This window comes from Mytilus edulis, chromosome 2 (assembly GCF_963676685.1).
Source record: "Mytilus edulis chromosome 2, xbMytEdul2.2, whole genome shotgun sequence".
Classification (NCBI taxonomy): domain Eukaryota; kingdom Metazoa; phylum Mollusca; class Bivalvia; order Mytilida; family Mytilidae; genus Mytilus; species Mytilus edulis.
In genome coordinates, this window is record NC_092345.1 from 5,461,652 (window position 1) to 5,488,873 (window position 27,222).

General features: G+C 29.8%; 1 protein-coding gene across 1 annotated transcript; it reads left to right on the forward strand.

Annotated features, from left to right (window-relative positions):
* The first annotated feature begins 400 nt into the window (after positions 1 to 400).
* Positions 401 to 26,717, forward strand: LOC139511292 (uncharacterized). The gene is made up of 19 exons (XM_071297915.1): positions 401 to 426; positions 7,527 to 7,862; positions 15,020 to 15,070; positions 15,386 to 15,444; positions 15,719 to 15,813; positions 17,599 to 17,667; positions 18,105 to 18,165; positions 18,701 to 18,794; positions 19,249 to 19,301; positions 19,582 to 19,769; positions 20,011 to 20,503; positions 20,797 to 20,967; positions 21,283 to 21,423; positions 21,677 to 21,784; positions 22,108 to 22,261; positions 22,545 to 22,774; positions 23,171 to 23,251; positions 23,518 to 23,644; positions 24,075 to 26,717. The coding sequence occupies exons 2-19, from the start codon at positions 7,571 to 7,573 to the stop codon at positions 24,275 to 24,277; spliced, it is 2,670 nt and encodes an 889-aa protein (XP_071154016.1). The 5' UTR covers positions 401 to 426; positions 7,527 to 7,570; the 3' UTR covers positions 24,278 to 26,717.
* Positions 26,718 to 27,222: the final 505 nt, after the last annotated feature.

Sequence of the window (27,222 nt, forward strand, 5' to 3'; positions counted from 1 at the left end):
TAAAGAAAGTGTTTAATATATACTGACTTTGCAAGGTAAGTAACTTTTATTTTAGTTATTTCAAACTGCATAATAAATTGCTGATTTGAAAATTTGATTTGGTCAGTTTGTCATCGAGTAGCAGATGTTCTTCACAGCAGTCAACCACGTGAGGTACGAAAGGGGGAATCGAATTTGTGTCATACAAATAAACATGATTTACAGGAAAAGTAAAGCAGAGTTCATAAAAATTTGTTTATAATAAAGAAAAGAAAATAAGACTTAAATTGAGAAGAAAAATATAAATTGAGCGGACGTCAAACCTTTCATTATTTTCTTCTTAAATTAAAATACCTAACAGACCCTCAATGTCTGTGTGATTCTGTATCAGATCAATATTCTCAATTTCCGGTTCTTCAGATTCAAAAAGAAATTTTAAAAGTGCAGGTATTTACTATGTATTGTCATGTTTTTAACACTTTTATGATATCAGAATTTGTGTGACTTGTAAATTATAGTGTATCCTAACCCTAAGGGTAATGTCCAGTCTAATATTCTGTTTGTTACACCCTCTTATTAACACTTTCCTGGTGTCACAAATGTCTATAGGGTCATTTTCTTGTCAGACATGTATTCCTGCTTTACATGTTTATTATTTTGCATTGTTATACATGTAAATTGTAATGGTCAATCACTGTTTGGTTTCAGTATAACAATTTCTAAAATGTATGAATAATTATTTAGATATTCTTTTGACTTAAAAGTTGTTATGTTTTACACTGTATACATGTACATGTATATGGAGTTTTCCTGTTACATTTGTAACAGTTATTTGTTATCATTCAAATTGTAGTTGGATGCATACGCAAGATTGCTGAGTGGTCTTATATTGTAGAACAAAATGTAGTTCATCTAATTAATTAAATAAAAAATTATGACGTCTTGCAAGGCTAGTTTAAATTTTTGACTTAACGCCATAATAGCCTTTCAAGATGTCACAACTATTGGATTAGTTCATCAACAGTAAACACTAGCCTGTCATTGTGAGATCAAACCTAGTCCAAAAAATTATGCCGTCTAGAAAGGCTATCTTTGATTTTGCTGTTACGCCTTCCTATGACCAATTTTTTTGTTTGTTATCATACATTGTAAGGCCGTACAAAAATGGCAGCATTATTTGGACTAGTTCAAACCCTGCGCATGGCAAGTGTGTACCACTCCAATATTTTAATTGACTAGATTGCCAGTCATGCCTATGGTAGGTTCCTCTACCATTAAATCTTGCAGCTTCTACATTGTATCTTGTCCAATATAAGTGCTAAAAGGGGTATCAAACACCAACAAGCAATTGCAATCAATAAATGTTATTTGAGGCATTTTATTTCTGTAGTCTAAGGTGGTTTTAGAGGGATATTTGCCCCTGGTCCCCCTTCTGGAGCTACTTTTTTGGTAAAGCCAAACTTTACCTGTTCCACTCCAAATTGTCTAGTTACTTTGTGATGTCTCCGTTTTATGTGGTTCTGTTTCTATTGATACTAATTGAAAGATGAAACATAAAACATGGTTTGACACTATTTTGTTTCTTTTGAAATTTAAACCTTTTTTCCCACATAATTGAATTCTTTATTTACTTAGTGACCCACTCAATCAAGACATGTATTTGAATTGAAGTATCATTTATTCTATTCACAATGGCCTGTTAGAATAGGTACTACAATCAGACAAGGGGAACCCTTTTCCCTATTCAAATTAACCTCTATTGATTGTCATTGTTTGCCCTGTTCAGACATTATAACATAATGATAGAAGTTATCTCCTTTATATTAACCTGTTACAATTTAGATTGATTATTGTTTGGGTAATTAACTAGAGCTCAATTCTCACATCTTTGGTAAAACTTGGGGACAACTGTGACATATTAATGATAATTCTAATGCAACAACGTTTGTAACGTTCATTTTGATTGGATAACGTCACTTTCTTACATGGCATCAATTGACAATTGATGCTATGGGACGTACGCGCAAGCGCAGACGGCATATGACAGATTTTAAATACATGTTTTAACGTTGTTTTCTGTCAGTTTCATTAGAATGGAGATAACAATATTGTATTTTAAGCTCCGACGGCATCAATTTGGGATTTGATGGTCGCAAATACCCGTTTACTGTCTCCGCTAACGCGTCGCCAGTAAACTTAATTTGCGACCATCAAATCCCCAATTGATGCCGTCGGAGCTTAAAATACAATACAGTTATCTCCTAAATCACTTACAGGTAATAAATTATTGTAAATGTTGAGAAAAGTCAGAAATTTAATAGAATAATAGTTATTTTACAATTAAACCTGGTAATTTTATCTAGAAGAAGGTTTAATATGTACATGTTACTTTGTATGTCAGTGAGATGGTCATGTGACGGCTTTTATTCAACAGCCTTGTTCTTCCAAAAATAATTAAATTTTCATTATTTATAGACATACATGTACATGAACATGAATTCATATTTTATTGAAATAATCCCATAAGAAAGTCAGATGGACCTATTATGTTAAAAGTGAAGTCTTGAAACTATGCTCAGTTCTTTGAGCACAAAAATCATGCTCAAAACATGAAATCAAGCATTTTGATTGGTTGAATTTAGAGTTTAAGTACAAAAAACTGACTTATGATTTATGACTTCAAGGCCAGATATCTATGATGATACTTGTATGTCTGTGATCAAGGAATATTGTGTTAATCTGTTCTTTCATAATCCATTAAAGAGGCTGCCTCTGACAGTGGCAAAATGGTCTTAAGTATTAAATAACTTCATCCACAGCAATCACTTATAGTCTGTCAACACAGAGGTTTTGAATTGAACCCATCAAAATGGCAACATAAGGCCACAATTAAAAATATTTTGGTTTGCCCAAACCCTACCCAAGGTTGAGACAGTGGGTAGGTAGGTAGGCATTTTCTTTTTTTTTTCAAAAAAAGAAATTGAAGCATCGGGTGTTTATTATTCTATCTATCTTTATATGCCTATCTGATTAAAAAAAAACTTCTTCAAATCAGGACAATAAAAGAATTTGAGTAGGCAGCTTTTTTCTGGGTAGGTAGGGTTTGGGCAAACAAACCTATTCTTTTTTATGGCCTAAAAATGTCAGGTCAAGTTTGCTTGATTCCATATTTATTGACTTGGTTTGTCAGTTTTCCTGGGGAAGGTCAATGGTTCTCTCTTGGGCACTCCAGCTTAAGCTTGCTCTACAAATAAAAAGCTAGCGCTCCCTAGGCAAAAACTAAAAATATGTTTGTTTCCCCTCCCCCACCCAGGTCAAAAAATTATTTTCCACAAAAAAATCGAAATTATTTTTTTCCTGAAAATAATTTGTTTCCATTTTTGGAAAGTGCTTGAAAGCAGAAGAATTGATAATATAAATAAATACACTCAAATTGAGCACAAACAACTGATAAGTGGCTTGGACTGGACAAGTCAAACCATTCATGTGACCATGCTATGATCATGACAATCACATCCAGTTAAAAAAAAGAAAAAAAAAAAGAACCTGCCTTCCTGGTCTGTTACCAAAGGGTAGACTCGGGGGAGGGGAAACAGACATTCTTTTAAATGTGGCCCTACAAGATAGCAAATAGTGCAAACGGGGTGTTAAACACAGAAATAAATCAATCCTACATTGTTTATCATTAGTGGAAAAGGATATATATCTTATATCTTTATTTTTATATATTTTTTTTAGGTTAAGTGGAATAATGACCTTTTAAGCTTGGAGTCTTGAATTTTTCATAAAAAGTTAATAGTCTGGACTTTTTAGTTTTATTGCCTGTAAATATATAGTTCCATACATGTAGTTCCATTGTATCCTTAAAAAAACCTAACTTTCTTGTATCAGTGTTCAGGAAGTTAACTAAATTTGTAGTATGGTACATGTATTTATAATGTACATTGATTAAAGGTTGACTTAGGCAACTTGGTTTGTGGTTGTCAATGGCTTTTTACAAAATTTGCATTTGGTGTATTTTTAGTTCATAAATCAGGAGGTTGTTTTTCTCTTTTGTGTTGTTGCATTTAGTCATGATCTAGGGTCTTATAAATCTGATCTTTTATTCTTAAGGTATTGTGTTTGTTGTTGTATCAGGCTTTACTGTGGCCACAGAACTTTTAAATACTTGCATTGTCCTTTTGTCTTTCCTGGATATTTTTTTCATGGCAATTATACCACATCTCATAAGGTTTTTACAATGTATAGTGCTCTTCACAGATATATGTAGTACATGACATTAATGGAATAATTGAAAAAAGATCAATACCATTATGCCTGAATGATTCACATTGCCTATGAATAATATGCACCAAATCTGCACTAAATAAAAGAGAAAATTTTCTGACCACAAAAGCCCTTTCATTTACTTAGAATTATGGTGGAATTATCTTTGATTTTTATAATAAATTTAACATATATTTGACACTAAAAAATTTATTTAAAAATAGACCCGGAACTTCCAAATTAGATTGAATTATTTTAAGTTGTATTTCTGCACTAAGTATAAATCATTGGCAGTTATTATTTGTATATTCCACGGTAGATTTACACTCCTGTGAAAGCCCCATTGACCATTAACAAGCAATAAGAGTACTTATGCAGGGTGCAGATTCAAAAGAGCATGTCAACCATGATAGCATGCAATCTAGGTATGTTTTAACTGAAAACATAACCTCAGTTTAACCCTCAGCGGTCACTTGACCACAAAGCAACTTGTAGATTGATATTAAGTGACTTTAAGTATTGTTGTGTTGAATGTTTTAGAGGGATAAAGAATAGCCAGACTGTATACAATTTAAAGCGTTCCTCTAGGATAGGATTTCTCGTATCAAACAGTGTCATTCAGGTTGTGTGCTCTTGAATAAAACTAGGCAAACATTTATAACATTTTGTCATGATAATTTTAAACTGAAGACTATGGGAAAATACAGGTCTTTATTCTGAAGAGTAACATGTGGTGTTGAGATACATTATAAAGACATAGCTGTTAGGCAGCAACCATTTGATTTTCTGGGGGGAGGGCTATGGATGTTTTTGGAAAAAAAAGTTTGTCTCCAGTTTTTGGAGAAAAAATAATTTGTTTTTGGCCCTGAGAAAACAAAATTGTTTGTTTTACCCTAAGATGCCCCTATATGTAATGCTTAATTTGAAAGAAAAAATTGTTTCAACTTGTCGCGATAAAAAATAGACTGTTTTTTTCGCCATAGTCCGAAAAAAAAATCCATAGCCCCCCCTGAAAATCAAATGGTTGCTGCCTTAGTTCTAGCTATAAAAACAGTGGCGAATCTGGAAATTTTCATAAGTGGGGGCCCGCTCCTGTCATGCTTCAGTGATACCCTATTTAATTAACCAATTTTTTCCCAGATAAGGGGGGGGGCCCTGGCCTACCTCTAAATACACCTCTGAATAAGTTGTGATAAAGATAAACCTTGCTTGTGTCGATGTACAAAATTTGACCAATGACAATGTTGCATTGGTGGTCATCAATCAAATAGGTCTACTCAGAAGGATTTCTTGAACTTGCAAGGGGCATATATATATATAAGAATTTGTCTCAAGTTTTCAAAAGAGGTAGGCCAAAAAAAAAAAAAAAGTGTTTGAATTCTAATACGGGTAGGAAATGGTATAAACAGAGTTCAGAACTTTTCCTGATGTTGTTTAATAGCTGCAGTAATCAGCATTTTTCAATATTGAATTTGGACTAACTGTGCAGCCATGTTAACCAATCAAAATGTGTGCATTAATAAGTTTTCCATTTTCTTTAATTCAGGTCTTTGGAATTCTCATTCCTTTGCAGTTTTGGTTGAGATTACCAATGTGTAAAAGTTATTAGACTATTAATACTTACTCCATAAAAAAATAAAATCATAAATATAAATGTTATATGTGGTATAATATTGCCAAGGACGACTATCCACCAAAGAATAAGTTCACTATAAGTTAAAAAAAAAACAATGGACGAAAAATAAAAACGACAGATAACTTTTGAATTATAGACTGCAAATAAAATAACATATAAACCAGAAATTTATATATATCATAATTAATACACATCAAGATCATTTAGAAAAAAAAATTATACAAATATATTAAAGTCAATCAGACACAACTCATAATTCCCACCTCACTCTTTTGTTGGATATGGACACAGTGAAGAATTCTGAATGTCATTTTCAAAGTTTTGTAGTTTTGACATCAGATAAAATATTTAAAAATTTCAGTGACCCTGAACCTCTTCAGGTTAATTAAATAGGAGTAGTAAATTAGTCCCCTAAATCCATGTTCCTGATAACATCTAAAGTTGTATTGTGAAGAACTAACCTGACATTCAATTAAGATAAAGACCTATTATGAAGTAGAAGATGAGTGTCATTCCTTATCATCATGCACAAATTAGATAATAACTTAATGAGCAGATAGCCTTAGGTTCAAGAAAATGATATGATTTTATATGATAATATTATTGTGGTTGTATTATTGGCTAAAAAAAGGTAACATAATGAAAAGCAAGTCCATGTTTTAAAAATATAGATAAATTACTAGAAATAGAATATTTTTACAATATATATGAAGAAAAAGAGATGTTTATTGGTTCGATGCTAATAAGAAAAACTTACAGTAACACAAAATCTAGACAGAATCACAATAACCTAAGAAATACACAAAAATAAATTAAATGGAATTAAAACAAGCATGCTGTTAAAAAAATCACAGGATTCTTGAAAGGTAGGCTAAATGAAGATTTAAATTTTTATCAGTATTTTGAATAAGGCTATTTATTAGACATAAGGAATATAATAATGAAAGTTTATTGTCTAGGAATGGTTTGAAGATGAAATACCTGTAACATACATATAATGTACCAATACACAAAAACATATTTATATTGATGTTTCCCTAATGAAGTCTTAGTTGTAAAATGTCACATAATTTTGGATTTGTGTCATTCAATTGTTCATACACAGATATACATGTAATTGTTTGTGCTTAGACCCCAAGGGCACATGCAGTTTGGAAGAAGAATTGTATATCTACCCCAGATCAAATCAGCACATGTTGACATGTGTTATTGTTTAAGTGGTCAGCCTAAGTCCACAATAGTTAAACAGTTATCTTTAGATGGAAAGATTTGATACAAAAGTAGAAAGTTGGGTAGGATCTTGTCATAATACTTGTGACAGCTCATATAACAACTTGCACAACCAGAAATATATATAAATCTTTCCATGTTCAGACAAACAGAAAACTATCAAAATGAGAAGTTGGTATTTTTATGGATAGCAAATTTGTGATATAAAATTGTGTTGACTTGGCTGTTATTTAAACCTAACTTGATGGAAATTATTAGAATGTCCAATTACAATGTTTTCACCATTCTGGAATTATGTACTGGAAATTTGGATAAAATCTTATCTTCTTTATTTTATCAACTTTTGCATTTCAATCTTGCAGCAATTTACAAAACCAAGTTGGATTAAACTAATATATGTTTTGATTTTTTTCAGATTATGCAGTAACCTCCCCTTACAGTCCATATTATCAATCTATAATGGAGCATGTTTATGAAGAGATTGCCAGTCCCATTAAACAGATGAGACTTGAAGATGATGTGTGTAGCCTACAACCAGACAGTTCGTATCCACAGTCAAGTTCAACACCAAAGGCCAACCATTCCTGTCCTAGCAGGACTTCATCTGGTACCGAGGATTCCCATCCTGGCAGCTGTAGTTCCCAACACAGTAACCAGGGCAGACCATTTGGTGTTCTGGTTCCCAACAACAATAATCAGAGACTGGTACCCAAGTCAAAGACAAAACCTCTGAAAGTGTTGCAGAATCAAGGTATATGATTATCAAGATGGAGAAAAACATGCTTTAAACTTCCCCTGGTGCAAAATTCTAATTTGAAAATTAAGATTTTTTTATGTTTAGCACACCGAATACAGAATAATGTTACAATGCAATATTTTCAAACTAAACCACATTTAGAATCTAAACTTTTTTTGCATGAGATAGATTAAAATACAAAGTTGAACTCAAATCATAGAACATTTCATAGAATGATAAAATTTAAAATCCACCGTCTCAAAATCTTTAAAATTGTAATATATTCCAATATATTCATCAGTCAGAAGTTTAAACTATAAAATTCAGTATTTAAATAGTAATTAAAGTTATAAAGATTTGATTTTATTGTCTGTTGATAAGTTTACAATGTGTTGTAATGATAGAGTGGTCAAGTTAAATATCTCTGTCATTACACAATTTTTGGACATTATACAATTCTTATCAATGTCCATTTCCTGTGTGTAATAGATTTGGAAATGGCTGATTTCTTGATGTGTTAGTGGGTATTTCCTGGATATTTTAGTTTGTGTCTGTTTAGACACCTACTGTGGGGATTTGAACACAGGGTCATATTAAGCCCATTATGATTTTATTTTGTGTAGTTGGATATTGTTGTCATGCTGTTTTCTTGTGGCCAGTGGTCACTCTTTGACATATTTTATGGCCATTATAGGGAATTTTCTGTACTTTAATGTGTACAAAATGTTTATAGTAATTCACAATTTGTAGAACAATATGACAACCAGTGATTTGGGGGAGGGTCTAAATTATAAAATTTACCTGCAAAGCATAAATTTTGAATTGTGGGTTATTCTGTTATTTTTGGATATTTTTATGAAAAAAAATAAAACTTATCATCCGAAAATGATTCTGGTATTTTCCTTTCTGAGTTTGGTGCAACATGTTGCTAGAAATATATCACATTTATAACCTTCTGTCTTGTGAGACAGATCTTAATTATGGCTGACAAATTCCTCATCTGGACAGTTAGAATAAATAAATTGTATAGTGACAGAAAACAGCTGCTTTTGCCCACACTGGTCATTGAAATGGCCAAACCATGTCCAAACTAACAAGTTTTTGTATAAATATTAACATTTGAACTTTCTAATGATGCTATCTGGCTAAACACATTTCATGGTATGTTTTTAAATTGTCTACACAGCAGACTCCAGGGATGTAATTGTTAGGTTTAAAATGGTTTGGTAAGGCTTTCAATTAAATATTGTTTTATTCTATTCAAAGGGACTGACAAGGGTGACAAATTCTGACATCTATTTTCAAAGATTTGCTAACATTCAGTGGTTCATTCCCTCTATTCCCACTTTTTATAAATCTGGTAAGAAAAGGTAAAATTTCATGTGGGAATAGAAGGAAAACTTGTGCAAACAAAGGATTATACTGTACAAACATTTTTTAATCAACTGTTAATTGACCAGTGTTTTATTTATTAGAACAGGTAATAAGTTATTTTTGTATCTGTATGAACTCTGTTTTTTTTTTAAACAAAATAAAAAGTGAAGTAAAGTTAAGTTTTCACCCATTATTTTATATCTATGATTATTGGTCCAAGTAATTATATTTTAAAGTATACTTTTATTTCACATCTTAAGCCAACAGGAATCACCAAAAGCATTAAATTATCGTTTATTTAAAGTTACTTTGGAGTTTGAGAAATATTTATTTTGGATGACCGGCAGATATCCTTATTTCTTAGATTTTGAACTTTGAACATGAAATCTCCAATAGAAACTGGAAGATGGCAAAAAATAAAAAGAGAAACAGAAAATGTGTATTGTGTAATTCAGATGCCATTGTTGATGAATACCATTACATTTTTAATTGTTCAGCTTTCGATAATTGTAGAAAAAAAGTAAAAACAATGTATTGCATTTTAAAATAGAAATAGAACAAACACATTGAAGTTTTATGACTTATTGAATTCCCAAAAATGTACAGAACTGAACGAATTTTGTAAACTTATTAAGGAGATCAATAACAAATTGAACTTTTCTGGGTGAACAAATGTGAATGCTTCTATATCTACTTTCGTACATTATTTATTCATGTAATTGTATTGAAATATGTGTAATTATCTCTATACCTTTCTGTAATTTGGTTTGTGAGAATAAAGATATATATATATATAAGATTATACTTGGTTATAATATTATTTATATCATGATTTATTAGAAAAGCAGACAATCTTTTAAAGTTACAAATTCAAAAATTTAAAAATAAATCTGACTCCAATCTATTTATCATATTTTTTCTTTATTTTTAAGTACAAATTCAAAAATTTTAAAATAAATCTAACTCCCATCTAGACTATTTATCAAAATTTTTCTCAATTTTTAAGTATTTATTTGATGAAAAAAGAAACATATTACAAATTAACAAGGTATTATGCCTAAACAGTGTACCAAATATGTTATGCTTTAAAAAAAAATACAGGTAAATCTTAGGTGAAATTCTAATTAACCCTGATTGTTATAAAAACAAATTATTTATCAAAACATCTATTGTTATTTGCAAGTGGGAATAGAAGGAATAGTATTTTTAAAAAGTGGGAATAGGAGGAAGACACCCATTCGGTATGTAAGATATATATAGCTTGGAACAGGTGTAAGACAAGGTGGATCATTACAGAACCCTCTAATTGACACCAGTTTTCACCAGTAGTTTACATCTAACATTGTTAACATGCTTCCCTAATTATCAGTGGGGATGTGATAATATTTGATAATTTAGATATCAGTTGAAAGTCCATTCCATGGTTGGTACAAATCCCCCTCTCAGGAGAGAGATAGTTACGTCAGACTGTTTGCTATAAGGAAATTAACTCTTGATATGGATTAAAGGCTTTAGTAATGATCACTTCCTATTGTCAAGTAGTTTGAAACTTGATAACACTGCTTTAAGCTTTGATTTCTGGAAAATAAAATAGCCTATATAATAGGTACAATCAGAGTTCAAATTTGTGCAAAAATTTATTTGATTTTGTTCTCCTCACATCAAGACAGTAGGAAAACATTTGTAAAGAATATGGCTCGATCATGTTATACTACATATATTTTCCTTCTTTTGGTGATAGAATCTTTTAACTAAGTTTTTCTCCAAGGTTTCTGACTTTGTGATTGAGGTGATGAATTGTACACATATATTCTGTGAACGTATTTCCGTTCATCCATACAAAAATTAGATGATTTAAACTAAAGATTAAAACCTTGGACTTTTAAAATGACCATAAAATTTGTAAACTGTCAAATTTCCTACTGTGCCTTTTGATCTAACTGGACACTTGACCAGGACATAGTTTAACCCTGTCTTCTGATGGTCAGAGATAATTAGGACAATTAAAGGAAACTGACCATTGAACAGTTGGCAATATCTTTACATTCTACAATTTTTTATGACAAATTTGATCTGATCAGATTTAAGTGACACTGTGTATGATTTACACCTTGTGACTTTTATGAACTCCTAAACCCATATAAAATTCTCAAAGATTGTAAAGAATTCTGAAATATAATGCTTAATCAAGACGCACTAGCAATACAAATTAGTTGGAATATTTCATCATTGGAAACATGAACTTATTTTGACATTGACAAGTGTGAAATGTATAGGTCATTCAAAGTAGACCAATTACTAAGTACAATTTCATGAGAATTTTTACATTAATGATCGGTCATCATTGTAAATAAGTCAAATTTCATCTGACTTTTAAATCTTTTTTATGAGAACTTAAATAAGTCATAAAAATGCAAACTAGATATTCTTAAATTGAATCTGTAATTTTATATATTGAATGAGTCCTGGTCATCTATTCAACTCAAATAAAAGATAACTTTTGACATTAGTTTGGACACTGGTCATCCAAAGTCATCTGCACTTGATCATACTTGTCAGGTGTACAGATTGTTGTGTATCTGAAAAATTTTATTGAGGAAATTAATTTGAAATACTTTCGTCATTTTGAAAATCGTTTCGTAAATGATGAAAATGAGGAGCTTAGCAAAATAACTGCTGAAAACTAAAGGTTTCATATTTTTTTGGGGATAAAATATGGGGTCATAACAGCAGTTCTTTAACAATGAAGTTGTTGATGCAAACACTATCACATACCACATACCCACATCCCTGAATAATTGATCAATATCTAGAGCTAAGCTTGCCACAATGTAAAATATTAAACATCTTTTGTCAATTTTATTTACATTTCTGTCAGTATATTGATAAATTCAAATGTCTCAGCTTTAAATTTAAATGAAAATATTTAAATTGAAAGGGTAAAGATCAACAGGTATGAGAAGTCATTGTCAACAGTTAAATAGATTACCTAAGGTTTTTATTGTTGTGGTATTAAATTGTGGTTAACATGTTGGCAAGTCGCGTGGCCGACACAAGGCTGTAATATCTTTATCACCTGAGGAAGATTTAAAAATTTGAAATTTCATTTTTCATATAAAAAGTGTAATTTATCTGACAGAGGGAAAAGTTTTTGTTTGTGATTAATGGACCACATGTTAATATACACAAAGGGACCTTGATTTATATATGTAAATCCTCATAATATTGAGAAATTTGGTGTAAGAAAAATACAGTGCTGTTACATACAAAACACCTGCCTGCTGTCACATGGTTAGACCTGACATGGCATATAATAAAGGGTTTGATGTTTGCTTCAAAACAAAACAATTTATTCATAGTGCAATGTGCAATTTATTTCCTTATTCTGCTTTATCTAATATAGGTTATGATTTTTAGGGGCCAATAAAAGAATTTGGCATAAGGATTTTTTTCAAATTCAAATTCCCAAAAATAATTGATTGATAAGATTATGACCAGCAGCCAACATATGTAGGAGATAAGATCTATTTTATGTCATGTTATAACCCTAAATTTACCTTCCTAACAAAGAAAAGACAGGTGCAACTGTCATCATGAGGCTCCTTGAAGGGGGAAAGGTTAGTTTAAATTCATAATGCTAACAAAATAAGAAGCTAAGAAATGTGCTGCTGTGATGAGATAACTAAGCAACAGTCCTTAATGGTAGCTACTCCTTTGTGTTATATGCTCTCCTAGGTCAATGACCTTCCACCCCTGACTATGACACCCTGATTCTCTTTTTATGTTTACTAACATTAGCAGCTGTTTTCAAATTTTCAAATTTCAAATTTCATCACCAAGACATTCAAATTCCTATACACTAACGGTACAGGTGTGTGCCACTTTAAACTAATTATAAGGTGGATTGTCAGCTTCTGTTTAGGAACAGGTGCCTAGCTTTTCCCAAATATTGAAGTCTGAATTATATTTGAAATTAAAGTCACTGAAATGAAATACTTTTTATTGTTTAAAAAGTAATGATTTTTAATCAAAATGGTGCATTGTATTTTTTATAACAAACTTGACATTTTTGTAACTGATTACTCCTTTAGAATTTTATAATAACTAAGAACATAAGGAAACTGGTCAGTCACTGACCATTTAAATCATATGGGCAGTGGATACAGAGTACTTTATCATACAAGTTAAACATGTATCCTCTCAAAAGATTTCTTCAACCAATACTATAACTTGTCAATGAAGCAGATAATTTATATAAATATGATTTTTATGTCAATATTTTTTAACACTATAATTTGTAAACTCACAAATTTCTGAAAATGTGATAAATTATAGTTAAATTAAAAGGCTTTCTTGACGTAATAATTGTTCAACCCTTTAAAGCAATAAAGATATGTAAATAAAATTATTATATAGATCTATATTTCTGATACTTTGAAAAATTTATTACTTTATATTAGTTTCAAATTACTGTTAACTTGTATAATTTCAAGACTGTATTGGTACTTGACCAGGGCAATAGTTAGATAGATTACAGATTTCAGATTATACTTACTCTTGAACAAAGCCACTTGTTTGATGAATTTATACACATTTGTAAGCTAAGGACCCTCAAAATTATTAAAATTTATGAGTTGAAGGTATTCACATATTGAAAATGTCACTCATATAAATTATAAATTGTTGATATTTGGCATAAATATAATCATAAAGTGTCATGTATTGGTACTCAGGAAAGTGTCTAAGTTTACACCTGGGTTTATTTCTTAGATGATCAATAGGTGAAATATACAAGTTTAAAAATATTGACCAATCAAAATCCTTCACTAATCAAAAGTTTATGATAATTAGATAAATGTAAACAAACACCTTACAAGTAGCACATGATCTTATTATGGAATTGATGTATTACATGTATTAGTTGGAAGGGATTTTAAGACTGTTGGATTGTACCTAATTGTAAACATTTGAAAAAAGGATATTTATCTCAAGTTTATGAAATGACAAGAAATTCTTCAATGATGTTAAATTATCTAAATAGTGAAATTAGTGTTTCGAAAAAAGGAATGCTTACTAAAGGTATGATTTAAGTCTTGATGTATATATAAAATAAGTCACTTTGGACAAAAAATTATCTTTGTTTGTAAATATTATACAGCACATTTTGTCTTCACTAATATTGATTTTTCTTTTCTGGTGCTGAATTATCATTTTGAACACTAAAAATGTTTTTGACAGTAAAAAAAAGTTTCAGTCATAGATGTTAGGGACGACATCAAAAGTTCAATGAAGGATAAAAAACTTAATTCACATAGTTTTTTCACTGACCCCCCTACCCCCCTCTTAACTTAATTTGGGAGAAATTGATTGACCCATATGGATACATGTAAAAATTCAATGTCGGATAACCAAATCTTGCAGCAGTTCAACCCCCCACCCCCAAACTATTTGAATTAAGTTTTTTATCCTTCATTGATCTTTTGATGTCGTCCCTTATTCAATTATTTGATTTTTTATCCAAAAAAAATTATCATATTGTTTCCTTTAGTCAAAATAATGTGACCATCGTCTTTCAACTGTGCATGGTCTACCTGAAGTCCTATCTAAAACACTTTTATAGGATTGAAATGGTTGTACATGGGCAATGTGCAATGTTGCTATTAAGCATCAATGTAAGAAAAAAACAGAATGTTTGAGTAAAAGCATCTTGAATAAAAATGCACATTTTAAACTTAAATCAATATAGATTTTCATGATAAAATCTGATTTTTAGTAAAATATTTATTTTTATTTTTCAGGTCAGCTAAAGATTTCAGCATATATGAATTTTGGACTTTTAACTGTCCATGGTAAGAATACTAATTAATTAGTATGTTTTGATAGATATCCTGTGGTCTTCTTCAGCTTGGGATACTAACTGTCTTTAAAGTTTAATCTAGAAAGTGTTCTCAAATTGCAATGATGTAATAGAATAAAAGGATTATAAACTTCAAATACTAATTCAATTGGCAGCTTATAAAAGATTAAAAAAAAACATCTTCAAAGATGAAAAGTTTATGCACTTACTTTTAATTATTTTTGTTTGTTTATTTATATAAGCTTCTTTATTGTGTATTGTCATTATCAGGATTATTTATTATTAAACTATTAATATTATATTTCAGTTGTACAAGGCAGACATTTGTCCTCAAAACAGAGGACACTGTGCGATTCTTTTGTCAAAGTAAGTTTATTGTTATCAAAGGGAGATAAGTCAATTTAACTTCAGCATTCATTATATAGATATAACAACTTTAAAATAGAGATCTTTAATAATATGAAAGAATGAAAAGATAAAAGCTTAACCATGTATCGATTTGTCTTTTTCACAATTTTATTAGATAAAAGTAAATACCATATATGTTTGATTGTTTGTTTAGTTTTAACGTTTAATACATTTATAAACTGTATTGTATGTCTTATTTTAATATTCTATATATATATATTTTTTGTTTCAGATGTCTTTGATTCCTGATGATAGTAAGAGATGTAGGTGTAAAACCGATGTTAGAGGTGAAACCAACAACCCATTATATGATGAGAAATTCTCTTTGTGAGTACTAAAACACAATCTCAAATTTGCATATTTCATATTTTTTTTTGTTTTTTTGTCTGGTTTGAAATGACTTATATTTCACTGTTTGATGCTCAATTCAGTTTTTAACAACTGTAAAAACAAGTTAAAACAGAAAGTTATAGTTGTCATTTAGGATCATGACAATGATGAATCAGTGCCAGTGTTATTTAACTTGCCAAGTCATTTGCATATTTCTAATTAGTATGATTAAGTTAAAGGATTAACAGTGGGATACAAAATATATAAAATTAATAATTTAATTTATATGAACAAAATTATTGAGTTTAATAAATTAAAGAACATAAAGAGTATTTGGAATAGAGATGCTATTATACCTTTGTAGATTAAGAAATAAAAAAGTATAAAATAAAAAGTATTTTATGTTATTTGGATAATTTGAATGTTGTGTCAACATGATAATGCATTAGTTAATCTGCCTATCCAACATCAAAGTAACCTACCTGTAGATTTTACCTGAAAGATTCACACCTTAGATGTTTACATGATCATAAGATAATCTTAATCCTGGAACATAAAAGGTTATTCTCAATGGTAGCTTCATAATTCTATAGAAATACATGTAATAGTAGAGTTCTATTGAAAGACAAATTATCACCTAGACTTGTGTTGATAACAATTACTTAAGAGGAGGAATAGAGAGAAAATCAGGGCTTTGGCGTTGTTTGTTGACTCTTCAAGTCTCCTTCTTGATAAATATTTGAAATTTGTTTACATAAAAAGTAGGCTTTGTATTCTGAAAATTATAATCTCAAGAGAAAATAAACTTTTATTACCAATTCAAGGCAGCACTCACACCCACAAAGTGGAAAGGGATTAATATAAGTTGTAATAACTTGCTTCCCAATCCACTATGAATAAATGTTTAAACTACCAATTGTATTTGATTAAACAAATGACATAGTAAAGTCTTAATAAAAATTTTAATTTTAGATTTTCAAAAGAATAGCTGTAGAAAAGTGATGGTTAATGTTTTAGTGTGCTATACACATTCGATAATCTATTGTAAAAAGTTGTCTCATCATAATCATACCAAATCTCTTTATTTTCTGATTTGTCCTGGTCCAAAGATTTTAATATGCCATTAATATGTACTTTGTCCCTAGAACATTTGATATAATATTCCCGCATCTGTTTCCAAAATTTTTATGTCTGAACCTGTTAAGATTTAAATGGTCAGTCACTTTTTAATCCCTCTGTATGATTCCACACTTGGAGATATTGAAATCCTTTTAACATTGAATACCAAACATTTGTCCTTCCATATTAAGACTATAAGACTCCTGCTGATGAACTAGGGTTTAAGCTTATTACAATAATTCTGAACATGTAGGGACAAACAAATTGAAGCCCATATATCTCTTGGTGATTTTAGGACATTTGATTCAGAGTTTTATTACATGCACATGTTGGTGGTCATTGTTTCTAGAAGTCTGGTCAACATTTATTAATTTTTAAATTAATATTTACAGCAGCTGCTGTCAATACTGAGACGGACATTGTTAAAATTATGGATTATTATTTAATCAGAATTTAGATTTGAAAAAAAAAGAAAATTATATTTAAAAAAGGAATATCATTATAGACAAAATCTGTTTTGAAATTGATTCATTTTACCAAAAAAAAAAAAAAAAAAAAAAATCTATATGAAGCTTTTACTTGGTACATTTTAAACAAAGTTTGACTTTGAAAAAAAAGTTATTATTGATGTGAATTTTGAAATGTAAATTTGTTTTTTTTCAGTGAGCTGTTAGAAGAAGACTATCACAAGAGATTATATATTTCTGTTTGGAATAAGGATCAATCTTCAAGGTAACTTTTATCTTTAAAAATATCAACATTTTTTTTCACAACCACTAATTTGTCACATTTTGGTAGCAAAAGTCAATAGATATTGATCTTGTAAAAGATTTTATCAGGTACATTGAGGATAATTTGGTGGATAGTCTCCCTTTGATCTCACATGTGTGACTCTTTGATCTTAATCCATTGAGATCAACCAACAATACAGTCTATTATTGTCACATTTAGAAATGACAGAAAATTGAAATTTTGTGAATTAAATTGACACCTTTACAAGACTTTAACTATCAGCAAATTGAAACTTTATTTAAAATCTATTTTCTAGAATGGACACATTTAGATTTAATCTGGTAAATAGGTGCAAATTTGTCCTTTTGAAGTTTTTGTTACTTATTTATGCATAGTTACACTTTATTTTTAAAACGTTAATTATTTTACATTTTTAGCATGTGTGAATTTCTTGGCTGCATGTCATTTGGAGTCAGACACTTGCTGAATCCAAACAAGGTAAGCTGTAATTATATACGCCTCTTTTGACCGTAAACTGTATTTAATTAGGTCAGACTATTGTTATTATATACGCCTTTTTGACCAAAAACTGTATTTAATTAGGTCAGACTAGAATTTATGTCCTCCAGGCGAATAGACATGCAGTGAAATATTTTATGATCTTGTTAACTTTATTTTTGCCACGTTAATTTCTTTATGTCATGTGTTAAAAAATAGTATGGCACTTGCAGACAGATACAAATTAAAGGAGTATTAACACATTTATAATTTAGCATTTAACAATTGAGAAATCTTTGTGTTTTCTTGTTTATTTGGATCTAGATTATAAAAACTGTCAGTAACAGTATTAAACCTATGATAATTACAATACAAACTTCAAGAACCTTCAACTACAGGAAAATACTTTTAACCCTTTAAAATTAATCTCAACATACACATACTTATTTTAAACTAATTTCTACTGTCACAAACATATTTCTGTAATATAATGTGATAAAAGTTTGTAATGTCAATTTTTTTTTGCATATTTTAGGATATTACTGGATGGTATTATTTGTTAACAGAAGAGATTGGTAGAAAGAAACATTTACAAGTATCTAGTAAACAGAGATCTTTACAAGTTAAACGTAAGTCATATACACGTTTGTATACTACATATAAAGTCACAAAGAAAGATTAATATATCAGAGTAAGATTTAGAAATACTCAAAAGTACTTATTGGAGGTGACAAAACTGACAACAGTTATAATTAATAATACTCGTCAGTGCTTTATAAGTGTCACAACACTTTAGAATTGACACAATTATAGTTAAGTGTAATGTTTAAGAAGCGACATTCAAAATTGAATATTCAGCATGTCCAACAAACTTCTTTTATGTGTAAATTTATTAATTTTCAAAGAAATTGTAAGTAATTTAATGTCCAGGTGCAAAAATGTCATTAAGATTAAGGAAACAGACCAACAAATATAATATACTGTATAAAGTATAACATTAATTCGTTTAAAATCACTTTATGAAGTTCTATTAAGGACTTTTACATGTATAATTGTATTAAGATTATATTTATTTGTTTACAGATCAACCAGTACCACCAGTTAACCAAGATGTTTGGGGCATGGAATCTCTTACAGTAAGTACAGTTATCTCCCTTTCTTCATTTACAAGGAACAAATACTCAGTTCTCAGTACAATTTCTTAACATTTAACACGAGTATTATTTTAACAAGCTTAACTGGAGGTGTAAAAGAAGAATAAAAGGAATAGAAATATATAAATAGAAATATTAAAGAAGAATTTTAAAAATGAAAGCTATTATAAAGGTAGATTTTAGGCCCTTGAAGTTAAAAGTACACAAGGGATTAAGTTTTATGTGAATTTGAATCATAAACTCTTACTAATTTTATTTATAGATTACACTGGAGAGAGGGAAGCATGGTTATGGATTCTCTGTTGTGGAGGAATCCCCTGTAAAAGTAGGAAGAGTTGACAGGGCTTCCCCTGCTGAGACAGCTGGTTTACATCCTGGGGATTGTATCATCAAGGTCAATGGACAGAATGTGTCAAGGTCACAGGCTGGAAGTGTGGCAAAACTTGTCAAGTAAGTATAGTAAACAGGACTTTGATGTTATCTTCATGAATATATGTCAATGAATTTGTTTACATTTTTTAATTGCTGACCTTTAACCTTCTTTGAAATGATATTTTAACGAAAGAATATGCTTTCTGAATTAAACTTAAGAAAGAAAAAAGGTTAATATACAATTATTTCTTCAAAATATTTTAAGTAAAAAACAGATTGTTAATTTACTATGTATTTAAATGGTCTTTTTTTATTACAGAAATGGAGGACAACATCTCATTGTAGAAGTTCAAAGGTTAAAACAGGTTTCCACTGAAACATTAGATAAGACTGAGGTCAATAAACAGCCTTCCATGTCAGCCTATGATTATCTCCCCATGAGAGAATTACAGAATTACCAGAACTACAGAACTATGCAAAATTACCAAAACATTGACTGTAATACCTACCAAAACATGCACACAAGAAAGCTGGCAGACTTTCCTAGGGTACCAGTTCATCAACAGGATGTCAGAGTGACAGAGTACCAGAACATAGGAGGACTGGATTATCCTATTAGCAGGGTACCAGATTATCAGAATAAGAACTATGTTGCCATGAGAAACACACATGATCAGCATGATGGATCTGATGCTGATTACTCAGATAACGACTGTAAAGAGAATGAGTTCTCTGTTGACGAGGGGATTTACTCATTACCGAGTAACCTAATAACCAGCACACCTCTACCACTTCTCTGTAATGGATATCAGGTAAGGACCAGTTTCCCATCTAAAAAACACAGCTTAAAAATGAAAGTTTTATTTATTTATTCACTTGTTTTCTTTAATGACTTCTAAAAAAATTCAGTTAAAGTGTTCAATGATTTCAAGTTCAGCTATGATTTAATATTTTGTAGTGTTACTGTAAATATTTTCATTTCATTTGGTGTAGACATTAAAAGGCAAGAATATAAAACAGAATTCCCTAAAATCTTAAATTGTTACAGTCTGACCGAAAAAATGAATGTTGGCATAATATAATAAAAGGTTAATAATATTTACAGACAGTGCAATCAACAGAGAAGAGGAGACAGGAAGCCATTCATCGTCTGCTCACTGTAGAGATGGACTTCATTGATCTGATGCATGCTGGGATACAGAGATACTCACGCCCTCTACGTCACTGTATTCTATCTCAGTTACAACACTCAGCACTCTTCCAGAATGTAGAAAAGGTAAGTTCAAACAGAAAAGTATAACATCTGCTTATGAAATGGAGAACATCTTTACCATAATTTTTTACTGACATCTTTCAATAGTAAAAATTCTCCAGGAATCACTTCATATTTGAGAAACCATCGTCAAAAATTTAAACAGAAATGTTAGCTGGTCCCAAAAGTTTTCTTATGGAACTTTTAATTTTTCAATTATGATTTCCTTGGGATTTTTTTTTTACATTTCATATGAACAAACCTTGATTTAGAACATGTCACATACCAAAATTATCATATGATTTTCAAAATTTGATAATTGTTTTTGTTTGATTTCAGTTGGTTACAATATCAGAATACCACGTTAAACAGATGCAGGACAACATGAACTCCTCCGACACAGACACTAGTACATCAGTGTCCAGTAGTGATAACGGTCATCAGTTTGTACAGCATCTCTGTATGATCTATCAATCTAAGGTATGTTATAGTCACTTTAAACTGGTTATAGGAAATGATGTTTTTAAGCTTACCATCTTTATAATAGATGTTTCTAATTAAAAAATATATATTTATCCTTTCCACATTAATTTTTGTAGCAATCTTTAAATTTAATTAGAACCACATATATGGCATTAATTACAGAAATCATAATTTATCCGACTTATGCATCGTATACATTGAATTGAAAAATTTATTTATATTCATATTATTCATTTGTTTTGTGTTTCAGGTGAACATGATCTGTCAAGCTTATGATTTGTACGCTAGAGGAATAGCAGGGGCCAATCAATCATTAGCAGAACTTAGAAAAAATCCAGAATTTGTCAAGTTTGTTAAGGTATGTCAATAAATATGTTAAAATAAGAATACTGCAATTGAAAACAAAAAATGCTAAGTAGCTCACCATTATATCATGTTTTGAAAAATAGCTTTAAAATAGGATATCAAGCATGTTATAATAATGTTTTTAAAGAAAGAATACTGATGTATATATATACAAATTAAAAAAAACATTCCAAAAAAGTTTTTTTATGCAATTAAAACCAGAAATTAACAATAAATAGTTTAGATTTCACAAACCAGACAACTTCTCTTAATAAGAAATTAGGAATTTGAGTGTATGTTTAAATTTATAAAGTCAAAATTATTTTTTTCTTTTAGGAACCCAAACTGCAATCAGGTCAGCCATCTATCAGTGCCTTTATCTACAGACCTGTACAACATGTTAATGAACTATACCAGACCCTGAAAGAAATCTTCCTCAACACAGATAATCAGAGTCGAGACTTCCAGGGATTAAAACATGTTGTAGAAGGTAGGTTATATTATTGTATAGACAAGAACCATTATTTGTTAACAATGACAGCAGTGAAATCTTTTTTGAAGAAAATACTTTAATTAAATGTCTATATTCTTTGATAAATTGAAAGTTTTGTTAAAATATGTGTTAACAAAAATAATGAGAAAATGTAAATGGTAAACAGAGCTTTTAGAAACCAATCAAAATTTATAATATGGACTGCAAAAAAGTTTTTGTTCACCAATACCCCAACATTTTTTAGTCCACAAAAAAGTAATAAATTATTTCTCCATTTTAGTTTTACAAGAATGTGTCAGTGGAATCTCAAACTACAGCTGTGTTGATCAGGTGTTAAGTCTGTCGTCATTAACCTCATCATCAGCTTCTGAAGGTCATAAGTCAAGGTCATCCAGTTCTGACAGTGTTAGTTCACATCCCTCCAAAGTTCCAGTTTCCTGTTCTATGAGATCAATGGATTCGGAAGTAATGAGGATCCAGGATAAACTGGTTTTCCCACCTAATGTGCCTGTAAGTATATTATAAAGCTTTATAAGTATCCCAGTTAGGCCCTATTGTATGAACCTCATTATTTGATCTTTGAAAGTGGTATGTTTTAAGGGTGTTTGTGTTTTATTCAGAAAGAATTCTCATTTTTATCTCTAGTTTTTCTTAAATTGAGATATTTTATTATGATACACTGAGGAGTAATGAAAAGATCTTTCAAAAAAATTATATTAATTTCCAAAAAAAATGATGCTAAAGAGTTTTACAATAAAAATGATAAAAAATAGGAATTGATTTCCATATTGTAAGAAAATGTTATAAAACAAATCTGTTAAAAAGATCTGTGGAAGCAAAAGTATTAAGTAAAAAGGATTTTTTATAATGTACATTTTATTAAAATGTCAACTATTTGATTTCCAGGTGTTTCAGCTGTGTAAAGAAGAAAGACACTTGATTTATGCTGGTGAACTGTTCAAATGTGAAGGCAACCAGTGGAAAAAGGTAAGAGTTATTTCCCCTTCTGTAATGCACAAATTAGAATTTCCATTTCTGGAACTCTTAAAATTTATTGTTATCAAGATTTTTTAAGTGGTATTATATATAATAGATCTTTCAATACAATAGTTTGTATATATTTTACAAGTCAACAGTGTTTTGAGAAGAATTAATCCATTTTTAATTGCGTACAAATAAAAGATTTGATCATATTTTACACTGTATTGTTCAAATGAATATATTGCTAAAACATTCTCTATTTTTAATAACAGGTCCATGTGATGTTATTCTCTGATTTGTTGGTTGAAACTGAACATGACCGTGACGGACACCTAAAAGTCATCCATGAACCACTTAATCTGAAGGACCTAAATGGAATTGAGGCTCTGAGAAGTCATGGTAAGCACTTTATATATATGTTGTTTTTACTATTGTTCTTTGTTGTTTGGTGGAGAGTTTTCTCATTGGCAATCATACCACATCTTATTTTTATGTGTTTAAGCAATACTGGTTTATACAACCAACAAAGTCTTAATTTAATTTAAAAAAAAAAGGAAACTTTGTATACTTTTAACTCCACATTTAGAATTTTTATTAATTATATTATCCTGCTGACAAGTTTAATTTTGATAAAATATATATATACGGGAGATATAAGAATATGTTCATTAAAATATTAAGAATGAACTAATTTAGCATGAAAGGAACCTTTCAAAAATAATTTTTAGATATTATATTTAAAACAAAAGCAATCACATATTTTATTGAATTGTTAGTCTGGTAAATGAATGTAGCATATTCATTAACTGATCTTTATTTGTTTTTCTAGGTACAGAATTTGTTTTACATTTCCTGTTGAGAGACTTTGCCACCAATCAAATGAGGCATGCCAAGTTATTATTCAGAGCTCCAAATATGGAACAGAAATTTACGTGGAAAAGTTTACTAGAACAGAAAGTGACATCTGCTGGAGGGCAACTACAACACTTCAGTTCTATGAGTGATTGTTCAGAGACAGGTGTGCTCATATGAACAGACAAAACATGTTATCTCCCTTGATAACAATTGACTCATGTGTTATCTCCCTTGTATAACATGGCTAGATAATGTGTTATCTCCCCTTAATAACACAGCACAGTAAGTGTGTGTACAGAGAGTGCTGTTGCTGACAAAGACAGAGACGTCATAATGATTAAGGATGATACTGACATGAAAAGACAGAATTTTATGAACAACAATTTTCTGACTAATTTATGCAGTAAAGATAGTTGTATCATCAAAGAGAAAGAAAACTACAAACGTTTTTATTTATTTAAGCAATTTTGTATTTTGCTGTTTAAAAAAAATACTCTTAGTTTAGTGTAGTCTTAGAGTTTTGAGAGAAGCTTGTTATTGAAGAGTTTTAAGAACTGCTTGTTACTAAAAACTGATTATTAGAACAAAACTGTTTACAGAAGATACATTCATTTTATTCCAGCTTACTATTTGCATGTTATGTTTTGTGTGCAGTGTGTTTTCACTGTATATTATTTGTACATTTCTTATGCACCAATAGTGCTATCTATAAACTCATGCACCGATTTGTTGTACGATTATTTATTTTTCACATTGCAATAAATATTTTGTGTTATAACCTCTTATTGTCTACCTCATTTCCATGATGACATCAACTATACACAATATTGTAGAAAAACATATTTTGTTGTATTCAAATTGTGTACTCTTGTGTCTAAAACAGGTTTTGTATGGGTAAATTTTATGTGGTCCCAGTTTGAAAAGAGAAATGTTTTCATTTAAGATTATTATAGTTGGGGTTTTAATTTCCTGGATAGCAGCATAAAATATTAAATATAAAACCTTGATGAATAATTTTATAATAGCAGTTTGGTCCCAAAATGTTATCCTTGTTTCACAAGAAAGAAAATGAAATGAACACAATGTCCTCTAAAAAGATTTTTATAAAATATCACAAAAATTGAATATATCAATATTTTTGTTGTGAGCATGACATTAGAGGGGCATTTGGTGTTTCAGTCTGTGTGCATCAAAGGTTAGACTTCTATGAGGTGGTTGAAATGTCGACTTGAAACTTGCAACATACCGGTAGAACAGATTATCATGATGAACTTTTTTTCGAAAATATATGACATCTTTAGGTTTTGACAAATCTTATTTGAGATTTTATCATCTAATGGTTGTGTTTCCCCTGACATACTGTATAAATGGCTGTCTGTTTTGGATAAACAAGAAATGCATGTGAAGTATTTCATTTGTTTTACAAGTCACTGTCAATATTTATTAACAATCTCAATTTCTATTTGTTTTTAAGTAAGATTGTTAGGAGACATAGGTATTTGAAGCTTTTTGTTGAAATATTAATTTGTCGGACAGCCTTCTATTAAAGAAAAGAGTCTTAAAAAATCTACCAGTCTTGTAATATTTATTCAGATTTTTTTTTTTGCAAGCATGAAACACTTTGATTATTTAAAATCTCCTCATTCCAATTCTGCAATATTTCTATATGATAGAGGTATTTGATAATTTGCACTTTGCATAGCTTTATACTGTTGTTTGCCTGCATATTAGATTTTTATATTGACATCTTACCATTTTATTGATATTTTTTATTATCATAGTTTTTTTTTATTATTTAAAAACATTTTTAAGAACTCAAAAATATTTTTGATGTTGTAATTTTTTTTGAATTAAGAAAAACATACTGATAGCGATGCATATCCACAACGTTAGAGTTGATTAACATTTTTCTTACATGCTTCGTACTTGTTATACATTTTTTATACAGTTTTACCCGACTCATGTTTGATAAGTTTTATAATTCCAATGTTATACTTGGAATCAGTTCGGATTTTTAAAGGTTTATATGTTTGTTTTATGGCCATTTACTTAATTTTTTGTATTGAATGTTTCAGTTCAGAATGTTTAAAATAGTGATGTAAATTGCTTTAAGTGATTTTCCCTGAGCTGTTAGAGAAAACCCAAAATTGTTTTAACTTAAGTCACTTTTAATTTTGTGGAGTCATAGAGCTTAAGTCACTTTTAATTTTGTGGAGTCATAGAGGCTACTTTGATTCAAGAGAAACTAGAGAGAAAGAAGATGGGTTTTGTTTTGTTAAAGAAGTTACATTGAACATAAAATGATTATTTATTGACCAAGGTCATGAGCTAAGGGTACCCCAAATTGGTAAAAAGAATTTCCATATTTTCCTCATTTAGAAAATAATAAAACAGTAAACTTAGATTTAAAAAAACTTACTTGCTTAAAATCTTTAATAGAATAACTCTAATAAATAGAGTTATAAATTAAAATGTAAATTATTTTATTAAAATAAGAGTTTTGTACTTTTGATACACATGATTGATTTACCAAATGTGTTGATATTTAAAATAGATTAAGAATGTTATGTTATTTAAAAATGTTCCAGAGGAGAACATAAAATAAAATTTGAAAGTATGTTGATGTTGTTTTTAACTGGCTGCAAGATGTGTTACAATAGAAATTCAAGGTCAAAGGTCAAGGTCACAGCATGAGTCAACAAGATGAAATGTATTGGTACTAAATAGAAATTCCGTCTGCACATATGGATAATATACCATGATACACTACCAAAAATATACAATATAAAATTGTTTAAGATACAAATCTATCTATTTCACCATGACCATGACATTACCCATGAAAAAAAAACTATACTCTAAAACAAAACCAAAATTATAATAAACTCTGAAAACAAAGGGTATAGCAAACTAAGGCTAACATTATCTGAAACAATTATCCATAGGTCTTTTAGAACTGCAGACCAACTTCTTGATTCCAAGATTTATCTAACAGACAATTTTGTCTACCTTGTATGATGATATCTCTTATATATTAGGGTCAAAGGTCAATCTCACCTGATAACAACAATAAGAAGTAACTGGAAGTGGATCAGTTGCAACAATCAGCCTCATAAAATTAT